This window comes from Stegostoma tigrinum, chromosome 9, assembly GCF_030684315.1.
Source record: "Stegostoma tigrinum isolate sSteTig4 chromosome 9, sSteTig4.hap1, whole genome shotgun sequence".
NCBI lineage: Eukaryota > Metazoa > Chordata > Chondrichthyes > Orectolobiformes > Stegostomatidae > Stegostoma > Stegostoma tigrinum.
In genome coordinates, this window is record NC_081362.1 from 11,244,753 (window position 1) to 11,262,351 (window position 17,599).

Consider the following 17,599-nt stretch of genomic DNA (forward strand, 5'->3'; position numbering starts at 1 on the left):
CTCAGTTTAACATGTCATCTAAAAAGTAGCTCCTCCAAAGCATTACTGCACTGACGTATCAAACTAGGTCATGCATTCAAGTCCTGAATCCACAACATCTAAACATGGTGCAATATTACAGGTAACGTGATTGGTTACAGTTGCACAGCAGTTGGAAGTAATGGTAATCAGGCATCCCATGATAATTCTATTGCCTTCAAACAGCCATCGGTAGTATTGCATTAGAGAAGTTACAAGTTGGCTGCAATACTGCGACGTTATTCCAGGATTTTGAGATTTTTGGAAACTCTGGGATAACAAAAAAAAATTAGATATGATAAAGTTAAATACATAATTTCAGTAAAATAGCCAAGACAAAGAATGTCATGTTATCTAGCAGTTAGGTCTGAAAAAAAAATTCCCACAGCAAGAACAAACTGCTTTTAAGTAATACTGTGTTTATGTCATTAATGATATTGAATTCATAACTTAATTTAGAGTGGTAAATGGAGCTCAGATTTCAGAAGGGCCTAATTTTTGGCTGTTTCTTTTAACAGACCTTAGATAATGAAATCACTACATTGCAATTTCTTTTTTAAAGTTATAGATGTCCTGAATAAATTTTGCACAAATAAATTCAACACTTTAATCAAAATTGAATTTTGCTGTTATCTATAACACCAGAGTTTACAAAAATAGACTTTAGAATTCATTGCTGATGCAGAAGATGAATTTATTTTAGTAAAGCAGTTTTTTACTTTTACATAAACACGATGCAGCATTATTGATTTATACCTTTTATTTTGTCTTACATTAATACCAACTCCATCACCTTCCCTCTTTGATGCAACGTAAAGCTATATTTCGCCTTATCACTTTTTCACCCATACCTGTTAGTCAATTCTGAACAAAATTATCACAACTTTGGAGACATGATTTTAAAATTGAGTTATGTAACCATGCTTTGTCTTGGCTGCAAAGGACTCATGCATTACACATATGCTAACAGTTTTAAAGAAACAAACTCCATTCAAAACTGCTTTCTTAGCAATTATTCTGCAGCACCCTTTGAAAGCATCGAGTTTTCTCTATAATCCATCTATATTGGTCATTGATTTGGATGTCCAAAGCAGCTGTGATTAACCAGGCTAGAATAAAATATTTCAAGGCTAAGTAACAAACATATATTTTGATAAATAAACCAGGATCCTGCTATTGTCTCACTAACACCAATATTAGAGTCCCAGCAGAGCACAACCAAGTATAATTATGGGATAACCAAAAAAGGCTTTTTTTAATAGAAAAAAATGAAGCCACAATTCCCTGATATTATAAGAACAATACTTGTTAAGAGATCTTCTTATTAAATTCAGAAACCTGATAAAATAAATGGAAACAATGAACTTATCAATTCTATGCACATGTATGAATTTTAAAATGATCATTTAATTGCTTTAATGTAAAGTGTTCTCGAAAGACAGTGCTAATATAGTATGTCTGACAACTAAACTGTTTATATACATTACCAGCTTCTCAAGTTAGACAAAGTTTAACATTCTAAATGATCATTTGCAATATAAAGCTCAATTCGTCATTATTTGAAAATGAATAATATTGGATACATATGTACATAGCAAGGCAGGTGATTAAATCCTACACTGTAACGCTCGAAACTGATCAACACTGAATGGTGAATGGCAGGTATGCTAACCAGCTACAGAAACACAACATCATATAGTACCCTGCATCAGAGGTACGAAGGATCATTTAACATAGGAAACTATTTATTTGCTGATAGTTTTCCAAACTTGAAATAATTCACCTCAGGACCTATCTTGACTATTTCTTTGAAAGATAAATGTATCAGGACTGGTGAGTTCCTCAAATAGGCATTATAACTGGACTGAAGATCCCAGCCCAATCATACGCAAGTCAATTGAAAAACTGCCAGTGAGCTATACTTTATGCAACAATGGCTTATAATGCATCAAGTTAGGCACAAAACATCCTAATATTGCTGCCAACATTACCTGTCCTCATCATTACAAATCTTTGGAAACATTTTATCTTGCTTCACAAGAACTACAAAATGCATATATCTGTACATATTCTGAAGATGGTTGCATCATGGTAGAATCACTGGATGAGTGATCTAAAAATCAAAGAATAATAGGTCCAAATTCTGCCATAGCAGCTGACAGAATTTAAATTCAATTCATAAAATCTGGAATTAAAAGTTAGCCTCAGTAATGGCAACCATGGAACTATCCCAGTTGTCATAAAAAAAACCTATCAATCATATCCTTTTATTCACTCGTAGAAGATAGACATTGCTGCCAGGGTCAGTGTTTATTGCCTATCCTTAGCTAACTTTGAGGTGTTGGTGAGCTGCATTCTTGAACTGCTGCTGTCCATGTGCGTAGGTAGACCCACTATTCTATTTTGGGGAGGGGTGATTTCCAGGATTTCGATCCAGCCACATATTTCCAAGTCAGGGTGGTGAGTGGTTTGGAGGGAATTTGCAGGCGATGGTGTTCTCGTGTATCTGCTACTCTTGATTTCTAAATGGTAAAGGTTCATGATTTGGAAGATGCTGTCAAAGGACCTTTGGGGAGTTGCTGCATCGCATCACTAACACCATTGCATGCCTTCTTTTAGTCATTTCACCACAATTTCCTAACCCCAACCCAATTATCTGTCTATGCTCATTTTCTTTCCCTTCTGCTGATTTCCCTTCCTACTTTCTGTTTTCTCATTATTCAGATGTGGGTCTTGAGATTTGAAAACTTCAGCAGTGAACAATTTAACTGAAGAGATTTGCAAGTTTAGTTAGATCTCCCTGACTAATGATCTTTGGTGAATTTTGGTATTTTGAGCATAACTGTTACACTCCAAATCTCCTTTGTGCTGTTCCTGTACTGCAATCTGATTCCTCCACCACCCACTGTGGGAGGGGGATGCTAGTCACCTGGGCATTAAATTCTCGTGATGTTATGGATTCAGCTGAGAGAAGTAAATCTGCCATCCTTGCCCAGTCTGGTCAGTGCCCCAATGACTTCAGGCTCTCAGTAATGTGGTTGACATTTAACTACCCTTTGAAATGAACAAACAAGCCACTCAGTTCAAGAGCTATTAGGGAAGGGCAACAGATGTTCACCTTACCAGTAACAACTAAGCCCTGTGAAAAGAACAAATAATTTTGAAACAAAACAACCACAGCAATGTCTGTAGACTGATGGATACAATTACATTTAGAAAATAGGGTGGTATGATGGCTTTCTGGTTACCACTACTGCCTCACAGTGCCAGGGACTTGATTTGATTCTAGTCTTGGGCAACTGTGTGGATTTACACATTCTCCCTGTGTCTGCGTGGATTTCCTCCGGATGCTCAAGTTTCATCCCGCAGTCCACAGATGCGCAGGTGAACAGGACTGACCATGGGAAAGGCAGGATTACAGGGATGGGATGGGTCTGGGTGGAATGCACTTTGGTGGACCAGTGTGGACTTGATGGGCCGAATGGCCTGCTTCCACAATGTAGCAATTCTACAAAAACGTTTGCATAAGCAAGTATTTTTCTACCTGGCTTTACTGTATATTAATACATTATATTGGATATCTAAATTAAGGGTTCTGTTACTTCAAAACAATCCAAAATAACCAATGTCTTTCCTTTTCTGGAGGGGGGTCTAGGCCCAAAACGTCAGTCTTCCTGCTCCTCTGATGCTGCTTGGCCTACTGTACACCATCCAGCTCTACACCTTGTTATCGCTGTTTCCTTCCCTATTGGATTGGGCCTGCGAATCACTTTGCTAAAAGCACTGTTTAGCAAAGTGAAACAATCTACACTCAATAGATTCATGGCATGGTAACTGTTAATGCAATACCAGTGAGTCTCTCTGGCTCAGAAAGAAACAATTTGAGGTGATCAAATTAATTCCTGCAGGTAGTCACCAGCTTTGTGAGATATTTAAAAAAATGTTAAATGTGTATTTTAATCATCTTTTCACTTATTCCTTTTTATTCTCCATCTCTGAATATAATTTTGCTTTCTGTATCAGATGTTATGCTAAATTGACCCTCCTTTGTTTTCTTGATTCTTTCTTAATTCTGATATCTCTTGATTGAGGAATCAAACTGTTGGCTCCACAAGGAGCTCAACTTCCATAGATCCCATCAGCTTAACTAGCCAGCCTGCACTTTCAGGAAGTTATAGTACCAAAACTTTGAATTAAAGATTGAGGAGAAAGGTTAATGAATGCTCTATGCTGCAAATGGCCTGTTCCAGCAGGATATGGCCTTAGGCTTCTTGGCACATGTCACTAAAAATGTAAAACATTCTTTACTTGGTGCACTCATTTTGTTCTCCAATCAGTAATCAAGTCTCAAAAACATTGCTTTGTTTAATAGCATTAAAATGGGAATTTAAGTCAACTTTGGAATCTAATTGAAACTAGAGCTTACTTGCTGTGAAAACTCATTTTAAAATTTTATTATTTGATGCTGGTGTTGATATTAGACCAGCATTTATTGCCTATCCCAAAGCATTGCTGTGTCTGGAGACCTGTTTAGGAAAGCAAGAAGTGCACCAGATGGGGTTTTATGACAAACGACAATGGTTACATGGTTGCTATTAGGTTAGTTTTATTTTAAATTCCCAATTTTTATTAAATTCAAATTTCACAACCTGTGATTAGATCAGACCCATGCTCCTAGAACATTAGGCTGGATTCAGAATTACTAGTCCAGTGACGTTACCACAATGCCACTTCTTCCCTGTTTTTTGCTAACATAAATTCCAGCTGATTTCTTGTAAATTATTGTAATGCAATTTTCTTTCTAACTTCATAATAAACAAAAGGTAAGCAACAGCAAGCTCAACGATGAAGTCGTAATTTAGTTTAATGACATGTAACCATATGGTGCTCTATTTCTTCAAAGAACATTCATGACTTGGCATTCACAGTATCATAGAATTATTATGGTACAGCAGGCCATTCAGCTTGCACCAGCTCTATTGTATAGTGCCCATCTTTTTTTTCCCCCCCACATCAAGTCCTTGACTGGCTCAATTAAACTTGCCTTCACTGTAGTTCCAGGCAGTGCATTCCATTCTCTCACCATCTAGAATGCATAGGTTTGGAATGATATATCAATATTATTTCAAATTCTGCTATCAATGGAATACTAACTGATAAATCCCACTGAAAGTATAACTACACAAGCTGTCAACTGTATAAATGTTGAGATATCCACATCTGGTGAGTGAATTAAAACAAATGGATTTATTACTAGCTTCTATATACTTCTGTAAAAGCAAAATACCACGGATTCTGGAAATTTAGAGTAAAAACAGAAAATGATAAATATACTAAGCAGATATTTGACAAAAGGGGATTGTGAAGAAACATTAACTCTGTATCCCACTTCATAGATGCTACTGACCTATGAAGTATTTTTAGTATTTTCTGTTTATATTATGCAACATATATTTTTCTGGCATAATTAAGAACACTATTTAATATTAGCCTTGATTTCAGCTTCCTTTAAAAAATCCAATTTGGAGGCTTTTATATGATTTAAAGAAACACATCAGTTCTGAAAGCATTATGCATATAAAGTGATAATACCTCACGTGAGTGTTGTAAGCAGATCGTTGAGCAAAGCTTGCTGGACAAAACTGGCATTTATACGGTTTTTCACCAGTATGTGTTCTGATGTGAACAGTGAGTCCACATTTTGAACTAATAATTTTGTCACAATAAGGACAGGTCTGAGGAGTCCTTCTCTTCTCATGCACTCTCCTAACATGGTCATTGATGTCCTTTTGCCGCTTAAATCGCTTGTTGCACAGCGAACAAGCAAAGGGGCGCTCATTGTTGTGAACAGTCAGTCTGTGCTGCCTTAGGTTCTGATGATTGGAAAAAAGCTGAGAACACATACTGCAGCTATACTTTATGACAATAGTAATGTCATGCTCAACACTCATGTGAGTTTGATACGGTTTTAAGAATTGAAAAATCTGGTGACATTTGTCACAAGTGTAACTCTGAGGCAAGCGCTTGGACATGCTCCTGGTAATTTTTTTTAGCTCGCTACTTTCGGAGCCAAACTCATCATGCATTTCATCTTCATCTCCCAGACAGTGCAATTTCTTGATCACAATTCGCGTTTCTTGGGATTCTTCTTGGCTTATTGAATCAGTTTTACAATCGCTTTTTTGACCAAGATCACCAGCAGTATCAGCATCTTCTTTGTTTACCTCTTCTGTGGTATAGTTAGTTGATTTGACCATTCCTGTGCTAGGATCAATGACAGCGATTGACTCAGTGAGTTCCTTTGCACTTCCCTGTTGTTTGCAGTGTTTCACCTGTGGTTGGCCAGTATCCAAGGTTTTCTTTTTTGATAGTTTGTTCCAAAGTCTGTTTTTCATTGGTGTAGCAACAATCCTGGATGAACTCTCTATCTCCTGACTGTCCAGATGCCGTGCATTTGTTGCATTCCAAGCATTTTTAGGTTTATCAGCAGACTGGTATTCATGGCGAACTTGCTCTTTCATATCTGAGTTCTTCTCCGATAGCTCACCTTTCAGATGCTCGCAGGCTTCAACAAGATCTCTACATTCCAGTCTTTCAGCAACATCTTGCATTCGGTATACTTTCTGAGGCTCAATCTCCATTTTTGCCGTGTACACAAATTCTAAAAAAGAGGTAAAATCCTCAGTGTAAATATCCTGCAATGTGACCGTTGTTTCCTTTATCTCAGACAGTTCATCCCTGAGGAATATTTCTCTGAAGTAATTGCTAGAGGCAGCCAGCACTGCTCTGTGGACCACAAACTCTTCTTGAACGCCAAGGTGCACTGTATGGACAGTCACATCACAGAGATGGCCAAGTTGATAGAAAGAATGCAATGCATTCAGAAGATTTGAAGCAGCAGCCTTTGATTCCATGGTAACTTTGTATGGATTCATCCTTTTGAAACAAAACAGAAAAATATAAAAGTGAAATGAAACAGAATATTTAAAAACTATAAACTTAAATAGGAAAAATATCTACATTATCTCCTTTATTTTTCTACTGCTTTTCATAGATTCATTATATTAAAAGCTATTAGGAGACTACTCCTAAATATATAAAAAAAACTTTTAACTTATTGTAACAATTTGGAGATTTACAATGCTCAAAATTGCTGGACTAACTTCCTAAAAAACAAAGTAACACAACAAAGCAATGGGTGTAAGGCACAAGAATTATTTATGGAATCAATAAGATTAATTTATGAATCCCACCGAATCTGGAGATCCCAATCTGAAAATGTCTGGACTGAATTAGATGTTCTCAAATGTGGTATTGATGGACAATTAATTATAAATACCATGGCACTGTGTTACTTGCTGTGCATACTTTAACCTGACATTTTCATCACTCAAGGAAGGAGTGCTATGTTCAATTAGTTTTGATTTCCAGCTGCTGGAAAAAGGAAAATAAAATAACTATGGTGCCACAATCTAGTCTTTGCTATAGTCACTACATGTACATATCAATTTCACATGATGCTACGTTAACATCATGTTGAGCTGGTGCTTTCTGTTCCCTTTATGGTACATTGTATTGACATTTTCTATGTCATTTTCCTTTTCTTTATGAATGTTCAGTACATTTCACAAATCTTTTAGCATATAGCACACAATCCCCATCCTCAAGCCCAAATTCTTGCAGCATATATTTGTTATAACATTTTATATTGACATGCAACACTGAAAATCATTATATAATTCATGGAAAAGGAAACTTTGTTTGCAACTGTGCAGTTCACAACCACCAGACATCCCAAAGCACTTTACAGCCAATGATCTCCTTGAGAATTACAGTCACTTTGCAATGCAGGAAAATATAATAGCTAATATGCACACAGCAAACTCCTGAATACTACAATGCGTTAATGACCAGATCATTTTTTTGTGATACTGATTGAGAGGTAAATATTGACCATGACACCAAGGATAACACTTCTGTTCGTCACCAAAACAAGGCGTATACCATCTTTTACCATCACATATCAGATTTAAAAGAATGCAGCTGTGATTTACAGTTTTCACACTTGACTCTAGACCATCAACATATATTTCTGCTCTCAAACTCTCTGGTGTTGCTCTTGAATCCATAGCCTTGCAACTAGTCAACTGTGTTATGACTGACAGGTGTAACCAGTCTTTATATAAACACTTTGCTATATTTTCACAAACCAACAGGACCAAAAATTTTCCAAAACAAAGTTAATCTACATTTTATCCCAGGAAATCTATCATGTCCAAAGTAAAGCTTTAGACAAAATAATATATTTAATAATAACATGATTATATCAAAGCACTGAATTAATTTGTCTTTTAAAACCTTGAGTAAAGCTTTTAATTGAAGCTGTCAGGCTCTTCCTGATGCCTTAGTGTCACTGAATATTGAGTCACTGCAGCTGGACAAGATTTCAATTACTTCAGTGCATGCTGAATATGTGTAGTTCACAGAACTTTTCTCCATATAATTTAAGTATCAGCACATGATCATGCCTTCATGTGGGGATTCAAATGTTTTCAAAAGATTTTCAAACAGGGTGAATGTTTGAAACTGTGGTCAGGCAAATAAATACATTTATATTACTTATTAACAACTATATTTTTTGTTATTAGTTTCTCAGGTAGACAGTGTCCATAATCATGATTTCATTGTCTGCAGTTAGAAGAATTTGTCAAGAATGTAGTTTCTTTTTAGTCACTTACAGACTCCTCCAAAAATGCAGCTTAAAAAATGTTTTCTGAACCATGAGCCTTAGGAAATTTATGGAAATTTGCAAATTGCAAATGATTAAATTTAAGTGTTTTATCAGGGCAATTTTGTTCATATAAATTTACATTTGTTAAAGACTTTGTAAGCCAACTAACACTCAATTGGTGTGTTGTTGGGTAAATGTTCTGTTCCTATTGGGTGTCAGAAAAGGAAGGCTACCTTTAGGTTTGATATTTTTTGAATGGTGATACTAAACTGAAAGTAGGTTTCATGGACTAAAGTTGTATATTGAGCAGTTTAACATTTAATTAATTAGTGTTCTCACACCTGTCATACTTAATTTGGTTATTTTTTAAAACTAATTTAAGGAAAACTTGAGGACTAATTTCAAAAGGCTGATCAGTCAAAATTTTTTTTTGAACCAGTAAGGTTGTGCATGTATTGAGTGTGAATGGGGCTTCAGGTGCCTAATTAAGGATACTGATGTTTAAATTCCAGAAAGATCATAAAAGTGACGCAGAGGGAGGACAGGAAGAAATGAAGACAAAAATGGCTGAAAATACTCAGCCCGAAAGGTTGCATCTGTGGAGACAGGAAAAGAATTAATGTTTCAGGTCAATAATTGTAAAATATTGCAGATATTGAAACTCTGAAATAAACACAAAGTATGCTGGAGAAACTTAGCAGGTCTGGCAGCATCAATAGAAACAGAAAGAGTTAACATCAAGTCTTATCTGATGTCGTCAAAACTGATTTAAAGGTCAATGACTTTTCACCACATTGGCAGTATCTTGCTTCAACATGAGGTTTTAAAAGTGAATTTTGAAAGTGAATGAAGACTTCCTCCTTTTTTTCATAAATATTTACATTATCTAGTTACTGAAATGAGGCAGGTACCAGGATTTAAATTTAACAAGTTGATTTTTGAAAGCAAAAATCCTCCATCACTAATAGCTTGTTGACAGAATATAAAAATTGCAATTAAGCATCCTCCTTGACCACAATCTCCAGATTTCTTGCAGTGATTCCTCTAACTACCCTCAACACATTTCCATAGGCATTGATTTCTCCAGTCTGTCCCTTCTGTTCATGCGTACAAACTAAAATTACAGTAACTTTAAAGTTCCACAATAAACTGCAATTGCTCTGGTATTTCTAGAACTTCCCACATACATAACTTAATAACAATTAAATGCAGCTCTTCCACATTTCAACTTTAGTGTTTGCTTCAAAAAGCAACAGTCCTTTCCACAAGTTCCAGATCTTCTTTCTCAACCCATTCTGATGTACTTATCCAATAATCTCTCAATTACAGCAAATATCTCATCTGCTTGCATAGGCAGCCATTAGAAGTGCATTACCTAAGAAAACTGCACAACTGTAATTGTAAATATGCTGCAGCTGTACAAAACTCTGGTGCGGCCGCACTTGGAATATTGCGTAGAGTTCTTGTCACCGCATTATAAGAAGGATGTGGAAGCTTTGGAAAGGGTGCAGAGGAGATTTACTAGGATGTTGCCTGGTATGGAGGGAAGGTCTTACGAGGAAAGGCTGAGGGACTTGAGGCTGTTTTCATTAGAGAGAAGAAGGTTGAGAGGTGACTTAATTGAAACATATAAAATAATCAGAGGGTTAGATAGGGTGGATAGGGAGAGCCTCTTTCCTAGAATGGTGACGGCAAGCGCGAGGGGGCATAGCTTTAAATTGAGGGGTGATAGATATAGGACAGATGTCAGACGTAGTTTCTTTACTCAGAGAGTAGTAAGGGAATGGAACGCTTTGCCTGCAACGGTAGTAGATTCGCCAACTTTAGGTACATTTAACTTGTCATTGGATAAGCATATGGACGTACATGGAATAGTGTAGGTTGGATGGGCTTCAGATCGGTATGACAGGTCGGCACAACATTGAGGGCCGAAGAGCCTGTACTGTGCTGTAGTGTTCTATGTTCTAACTAGCACATAGTAACTACATGGGGAAACATTGTTACTTAGTAGGAGAGAGAGAGAAAAAAAGACGAATGTAGTGGAAGGACAGAGGTAGAAACAGGAAGAAACGAAGAGTGTAGAAGCAGAGATAAAATACTAACTGCTTGAGTAATGCCCAGGGATATATGTTTAACACATTGTACCGTATGTTTCTTTTATAAACTAGCATCCTCCTTTATCATATCTTGAGTACTAATACAAATGAGTCTGTGGTTTATTTAAACACAAGATACCAATATAAAACTGACACTATGTGTTTAACTGTATTTTTGACATACCAATATAAGTTACAAAAATTGATCAGTGATTTATATTTATATTTTCATACCAAAGTTACAGAAGTTCAAAACAAATACCTCAAAGACAAGAGACGAAATTGCACTACAATGTGTAGAGTGTTCAGTAGGAACTAGAGTTATTGGCAGAGATATCCTTTCTACATCTTAATTAACTATCAATACTGAAGGAAGAAACTGAACAGAGAACTTGAATGATAAAATTCAGTAGTTTATTTTGCAAAGTTAAAAGTTAACAAATCAATTACTTTAATACATTATTGCAAAAATCAAAACAATTCAAAAAATAAATTCAAAAGGTGACTTCAAAGGAGGAAAGAAACTTTTTTTTTTAGTGCTTTATGTTCTCAAGGCATCCCAAAATGTTTTCAGGCAAATGCAGCAGCCAATTTGCATTAGATATGGCCTCATAAGTGGCAAATAAATATTTTTGATGTGTTGGTTTGAAAGAACTAATTGACAGAGGTAATGTGGCATGGTAACAGCTGAACAGGTATTTGAGATTAGAACTGCAGTACTTCATGGTAGAGCACTGAAACATAAGCCTAAATTATATGCTTGATTTACAACCTTTTGATTCTGGAGTGCTAACAACTAAGGCAAGCTATGCTGGCAACAGCAAATTATGTGCATTTTTAAAAAAACAATTTTTAATTTTTTCTTTGGCTTAAAACTGTATTTCCTCAAGATTGAAGTAACATTGTCGGTTATAGTGGTATCTTAGGCTATACGTTTGACAAGTCTAATCATTGTCTTGCAGAGCATTCAATGTCATAGCTGATCACACATCTGACTACAAAGTAAATTTGATCATCTATCTGGATGTTTGTGATGCGCTGAAATTTGATTTCAAGTCGCTACATGAAGTAGCATTCAGATAGAGACAGAGATACAATATCCCAAGTCTCAATGTACTTCAGGATATTATTGTTGAACAACCCTTGCTGGGTTGACTGCAATCCTAATCCCCTGCAGGCTGAAATGTCATCCTCAATTGAAAGTGACTGTAGAGGCTTCCGCCTTGGAGAGGTGTTCCTCCCAATGTATTGTACTGGATGTAAACTCCTCAAAAGGGTTAATTCCATTGCACTTCGGATTTTCCATCAGTCCTTTTCTTCTCACGGGTGAGCTTTCTCACCGGTTCTTAATAGATATCAATCTGTGAAGATAGGAAGACTAAAATACTGAATTTATATTGATCATAAGAATGATAAGCTTCCTGATCTGAAAAATAACCAGTGAATAAAAACTGGCTTTTGGAAACTGACAGCAAAGTCTGTATGTTCAAGTTAATATTCACTATATAGTGATGAGTAATTTATATTAAACTATATGCTTTAGTTATTAAAAAATATATAATGTGTATATTGGGAATCAACTTACCAGATATAAAAATTATTTGGATCTTCTTGTTAATAAAGCTGAAGGTTTTTCTCTGTAAAGCAGTTGGTAAGATTTTCCTAATGGCATAGCAGTGGAGTACCAGATCACTGTGTACCACCTTCAATTACATTTATACTCAAACTTTTTAAGGTTAAAATTCATAAAATTAAACAATTCTATTATTTTCTAAAAATTACTGTATTCAAGTCAGATATTTTGTTTGTGTACTTAACTTGGGCTTCAGTGTGAATAGGCAGCAAGTTGCAACCAACAAAATTATCTGTTCTTCCTTTTTAAATTGAGAACTCATTGTTCTCCACTGAGAGAACAAACATGACTCTCCCGAGGCTTAGCTCACCTATGAGCAACTTTTAGACACGGCCTGCTGTGTTCATCCAGCCTCACATTTTATTAACTTGGATTCTCCAGCATCTGCAGTTCCCATTATCACCGATACAATTTTAACCTCACCGCGAAGCCTCTTCCAGGGATGCCTAACCTGAAAAAGTTACCCTCCTCCCTCCGGATCAACCTCACGGAATCACTCTCCCACTGCAACTCTCTTGTAATCTCTTCAGTCTTGAAACTGCTCGACCATGTCCTGAAGCAAACCAGGTACCACAGCCACATCACGTTCCTCAGCACCTGCCTATGGAACCGGATCATCCCCATTGGACTACAATCTACATTCAAGCCTTCCCAATTTGGCCCCAACTGTGACCACCTCTACACCCAGAATATTCAAACCCTTCAGAAGCGTTTCTCCCTGCGAGTCCGCTTGGGAACCCTGCATCCCAATGGTATCAATGTGGACTTCACCAGCTTCAAAATCTCCCCTTCCCCCACCGCATCCCAAAACCAGCCCAGTTCGTCCCCTCCCCCCACTGCACCACACAACCAGCCCAGCTCTTCCCCTCCACCCACTGCATCCCAAAACCAGTCCAGCCTGTCTCTGCCTCCCTAACTTGTTCTTCCTCTCACCCATCCCTTCCTCCCACCCCAAGCCGCACCTCCATCTCCTACCTACTAACCTCATCCCACCTCCTTGACATGTCCGTCTTCCCTGGACTGACCTACCCCCTCCCTACCTCCCCACCTATCTTCTTTTCTCTCCATCTTCGGTCCGCCTCCCCCTCTCTCCCTATTTATTCCAGAACCCTCACCCCATCCCCCTCTCTGAAGAAGGGTCTAGGCCCAAAACGTCAGCTTTTGTGCTCCTGAGATGCTGCTGGGCCTGCTGTGTTCATCCAGCCTCACATTTTATTATCTTGGATTCTCCAGCATCTGCAGTTCCCATTATCATTGAGATCTCACTGTTCTTTTCAAAAAATTGCTACAACCACATACATTCATCTGAGCAGACATGATGAGCTTTGGGTGCACAGGTGAAGTTTTGAATAAACACTCTTTTAGCATCATCTTTGAAGGGGGACCTTGAAAGACAGAATAGAAACCAGGGCCAACTTGCTCCTAATTTCTGGGTTTATGTGCCTCCGTATAAGAAACAAATGTTCCTCCAAATCCATCTCAAGCAAATGGTGAACATCTGAAAGATAAACAGAAATTGTGGAGAAACTCGGCAGCATTTGTGGAGAGGAGTCGTCTCAGCTTTTCAAGTCAACAGTTCTGAAGAAGAGTCGCTAGTTGCAAAATGTTAACTCTACTTTCTCTCTACAGATGCTGCCAAACCTGCCGAGCTCCCCCAGCAATTTCTATTTTTCTCTCAGATTTACTGCATCTACAATTTTTTGATTTATTTTGGGAAACCTCAGAAGTTTGCTTTTGTTTCGTATACATATGATTAGTTTGCATGCATGGCAAGTACCAAACAGCCGTGTGCTGTCTGCTGGGTATTGCATCATTCCTCAGCAAACAGCTAAGAACTCCATGGTTAGAAATCAAACTAGAACTAATGCAGTTCCACACAATGTAATATATGTCAGTTTTAATCTTCATATTAAAAGTTCTTGCTGAAAGTTTTCATTTTGCTTAAAGAAATGATGCAAGCTATTTTGTTTTATCTTTCTATTTTTTAAATTAATCGGTTGGACGCATTATGAAACACCTCCATAGTAGGTGGAACCTGAATGCAAACCCCTAGCCTAGAGGTATGGGCACTGTTTCTGTGCCACATTAGCTACACATTTTGATCTATTTCACTGCAAATTAGACTACTTAATTATGGACACTTATTGACAGCTGTATAGTATAATGGAATAAAGGAAAACATTACAGTCATATCATCAATGCATGCTCAAAGTCACTGATGGGACAGAAGGATTCTCATGGAGGAAACATCCCATTGGCAGAGGAGGTCAGAAGTAATCCTGGAGGGCAAATCAAAAGATTGTCTGGGAAGACAAACGCATACATTATCCTGTCCATACACAGTGGGCCCCAGTATTTCACAGACAATTGAAAGCAGTGGTACAAACAAATAACCAAAATTTCCTTTCAGCAACGGCTCTCAATAGACAAGACTAATATGTTTCTCTCACTTAGTATCTTCAGGAATGAAAGACAGACTAAACTATCTTAGATTTTAAAAAAAACTTCTAAAATTCATCAATAATTTGATCAAACAAAAATCTCTTCCTTAAGCATTTTATTGATCATTTTCAATTCTTTGATGGTAGAAATTATTTCCCGTGTACTTGGTGTCAAGTTGTCATTTGGCATCTCAAAGCAAGTGTTCTAGTTTATTAGTCACAGCCAGCACTACTAGGTAAAATCCCAGACAGTAAATCAAACAAAAAAAGGTATTTTAACAACTGAAACGTGCTCAGTGTGTGATGAAAAGAAACACATTAAACAGGAACTAAACACAAGCCTAAACGGCATGAAAACAGTAGGTAAAATGTTCCTTTCACAGGCAGTGCCATCTCTGAATAGTTCTTTGTGCTTTGTCTAAATTCATTGGGACATTTGTTACCATCTCAGTCACTGAAAACCATAAAGGAATTTCATAAACAAAGTTGTAACATTTCTTTTTATCTGTTGTTCTGGAAATGTGTTCTTCACACTATGGAGAAACATTGCCTTTTATCACTTCAAACCTTTGGCATAAAGCAGCACCATGATGTATCTTTACATTTTTCACTACTTAAAAATACAGTATCAAATATTGACAAAGTATCAACTTTCTTGAACACTATCCTCCATCAGTGCTGCAATTAGTAGCACATTCAGAGACTGTTCTTCCATTAACTCAGGCGTTTTCCAGGGTTTTCTGCTTCTCACAGTGTAGATGATCTTCTAAATAGAGCATCTGAACTTATAAATTCTTATACTGATCATCAACTTACTTCATATTGCAAGTCCTAGCTGCATATAACCCACAATCCTCTTGCAGTGGCAACAGTTAAATCCCTACGTAGAAGCAAAGAGGTTCACAGGAGAAGAGGCTGTTATTTGGTTCATTATGCTGGATTTTTACAGGAACAATCTGACACTACACTTCCTAGTTTCTCTCAGCTCATTCTCTTCACCAACTTTAAAGATGTATCTATTGTTAGCCTTTAAAAAAAATAGTTGATGTCTTTTAATGCTCCTATCAAAAATATCTTTTTCAGGTTCTTCAAGAAAGTATCTCATGCCACTCCATTCAATTACCGTTACCTTTTATAGCTACACACTTAAATTTTACTTATCTTAATCGAAAGCCTTTGCCTTATGCTTCAAATGGGACTCCAATTTTCCTCAGTTTCAGAGGCAGTGGCACAGCCATAATGTCACCGACTGATACACCAGAGACTAATGTTCTGAGGACATGGGTTTGACTGCCACCATAGCAAATGGTAAAATCTGAACTTAACACATCCAAAATTAGAAGTTGGTCGAATGGAAACCATGTAACCATGACTGATTATCATAAAAACCCTAATATTTCACTAATGTCCTTTAGGGAAGGAAATCTGCCATGCCCACCACATGGCACAGCAATACCTCTGCTTCTTAACTACCCTCTGAAATGGCAGAGCAAATCATTCAGGTTACTGGAAATTAGTGATGAACAACAAATGTTAGCCTTGTCAAAGAAATCCATGTCCCATGCAAGAATATTAAAAATACTTAATTTTAGACTCTAATCAACTCCCAAAATCAAAATCCCACACTGGGGAAACCCTACAGTACAGAAAAGAGAAAAACTTCTAAGTGACGCGACACTCTTCATTTCAAGTCTCTGACTTTCTTTATTTTCTCTCCTTTACAAACTTGCTTGTTCCATTTTATTGAAATAATTAAGGTAGAATCTTCTGAGGAAACTGGCTAAAGTTGTACATGTGTCACTCTATATACTTTTCCTCTTTCCCAAACAGTTGTGATCAAAGTTTTTCTCTCAATTTTCAATGCACTCTTCCTTGGATTCAAAACTGGGAAAGCACATGGTCATCCTTCACCTTTTTTGATTTAAAGGCCTTTCTAAAAAAAATTACATAAATGGAGAAAATATTGGAAAAAAAAAATCAGTTAGCAATCAGTAGAGAGAAAAGTCACTATGTTACCACTATGTGCTCTGGTACACACAGCTGCAACATGATAATCCATTCCCTATCCTCTATAAAAAAGGTGCTAATTGAACTGTTTCACCAACACTTTCTTGCTTTTATTTGAGATGTGCAGTCTTTGCTTTCCTTGGTACTTCTAAAACTTGGTAGCAACTAAACACAACTTTCTGATTAATCTCATTCCTTTTATTCTGCACTATCACTTATTTTAAGGAAACATCAATTTAAAAAAGGATGGTTGGACCATTCACTAGACATTTTTTTATAAGTTCTAAAGTAAATACAACACTTTTTAACACTGAATACACTTTTACTGTAGATGGAACTCTGTTTAACATGTGGAATAACAAATGCAAAGTAAATAAATATTTTCTATCTTCAGTACTTTTGCATACACATTTATTTATCCAATATATATCATACATTAGCAGAGAGTTTTGATCTATTTTTAAAGGTAAAATTTTACAAATCAATTCAATTTTGATGAAAGATCACAGATAGGGAATGCTAATACTCTTTCTCGCTCCACAAATGCTGTCAGTATTTTCTGTTCTTATCTTCAAAGCTATAGTTGTATCTTGTATCAATCCATAATAAAGCATATGATACAAAGTCTGAAGGAGTTTTAAGGAAAACACACAGCAGGCAGCATGGAATAGGG

General features: G+C 36.8%; 1 protein-coding gene across 1 annotated transcript in view; it reads right to left on the reverse strand.

Moving 5' to 3' along the window:
- The window catches only part of LOC125454688 (GDNF-inducible zinc finger protein 1-like), a 34,388-nt gene that overhangs the window by 13,728 nt on the left and 3,061 nt on the right, over positions 1–17,599 (reverse strand). Inside the window, exon 2 of the mRNA XM_048535729.2 lies at positions 5,611–6,954. Coding sequence (XP_048391686.2) covers positions 5,611–6,953 — 1,343 coding nt within the window. The 5' untranslated portion in view covers position 6,954. The remainder of the gene's footprint in view (positions 1–5,610; positions 6,955–17,599) is intronic.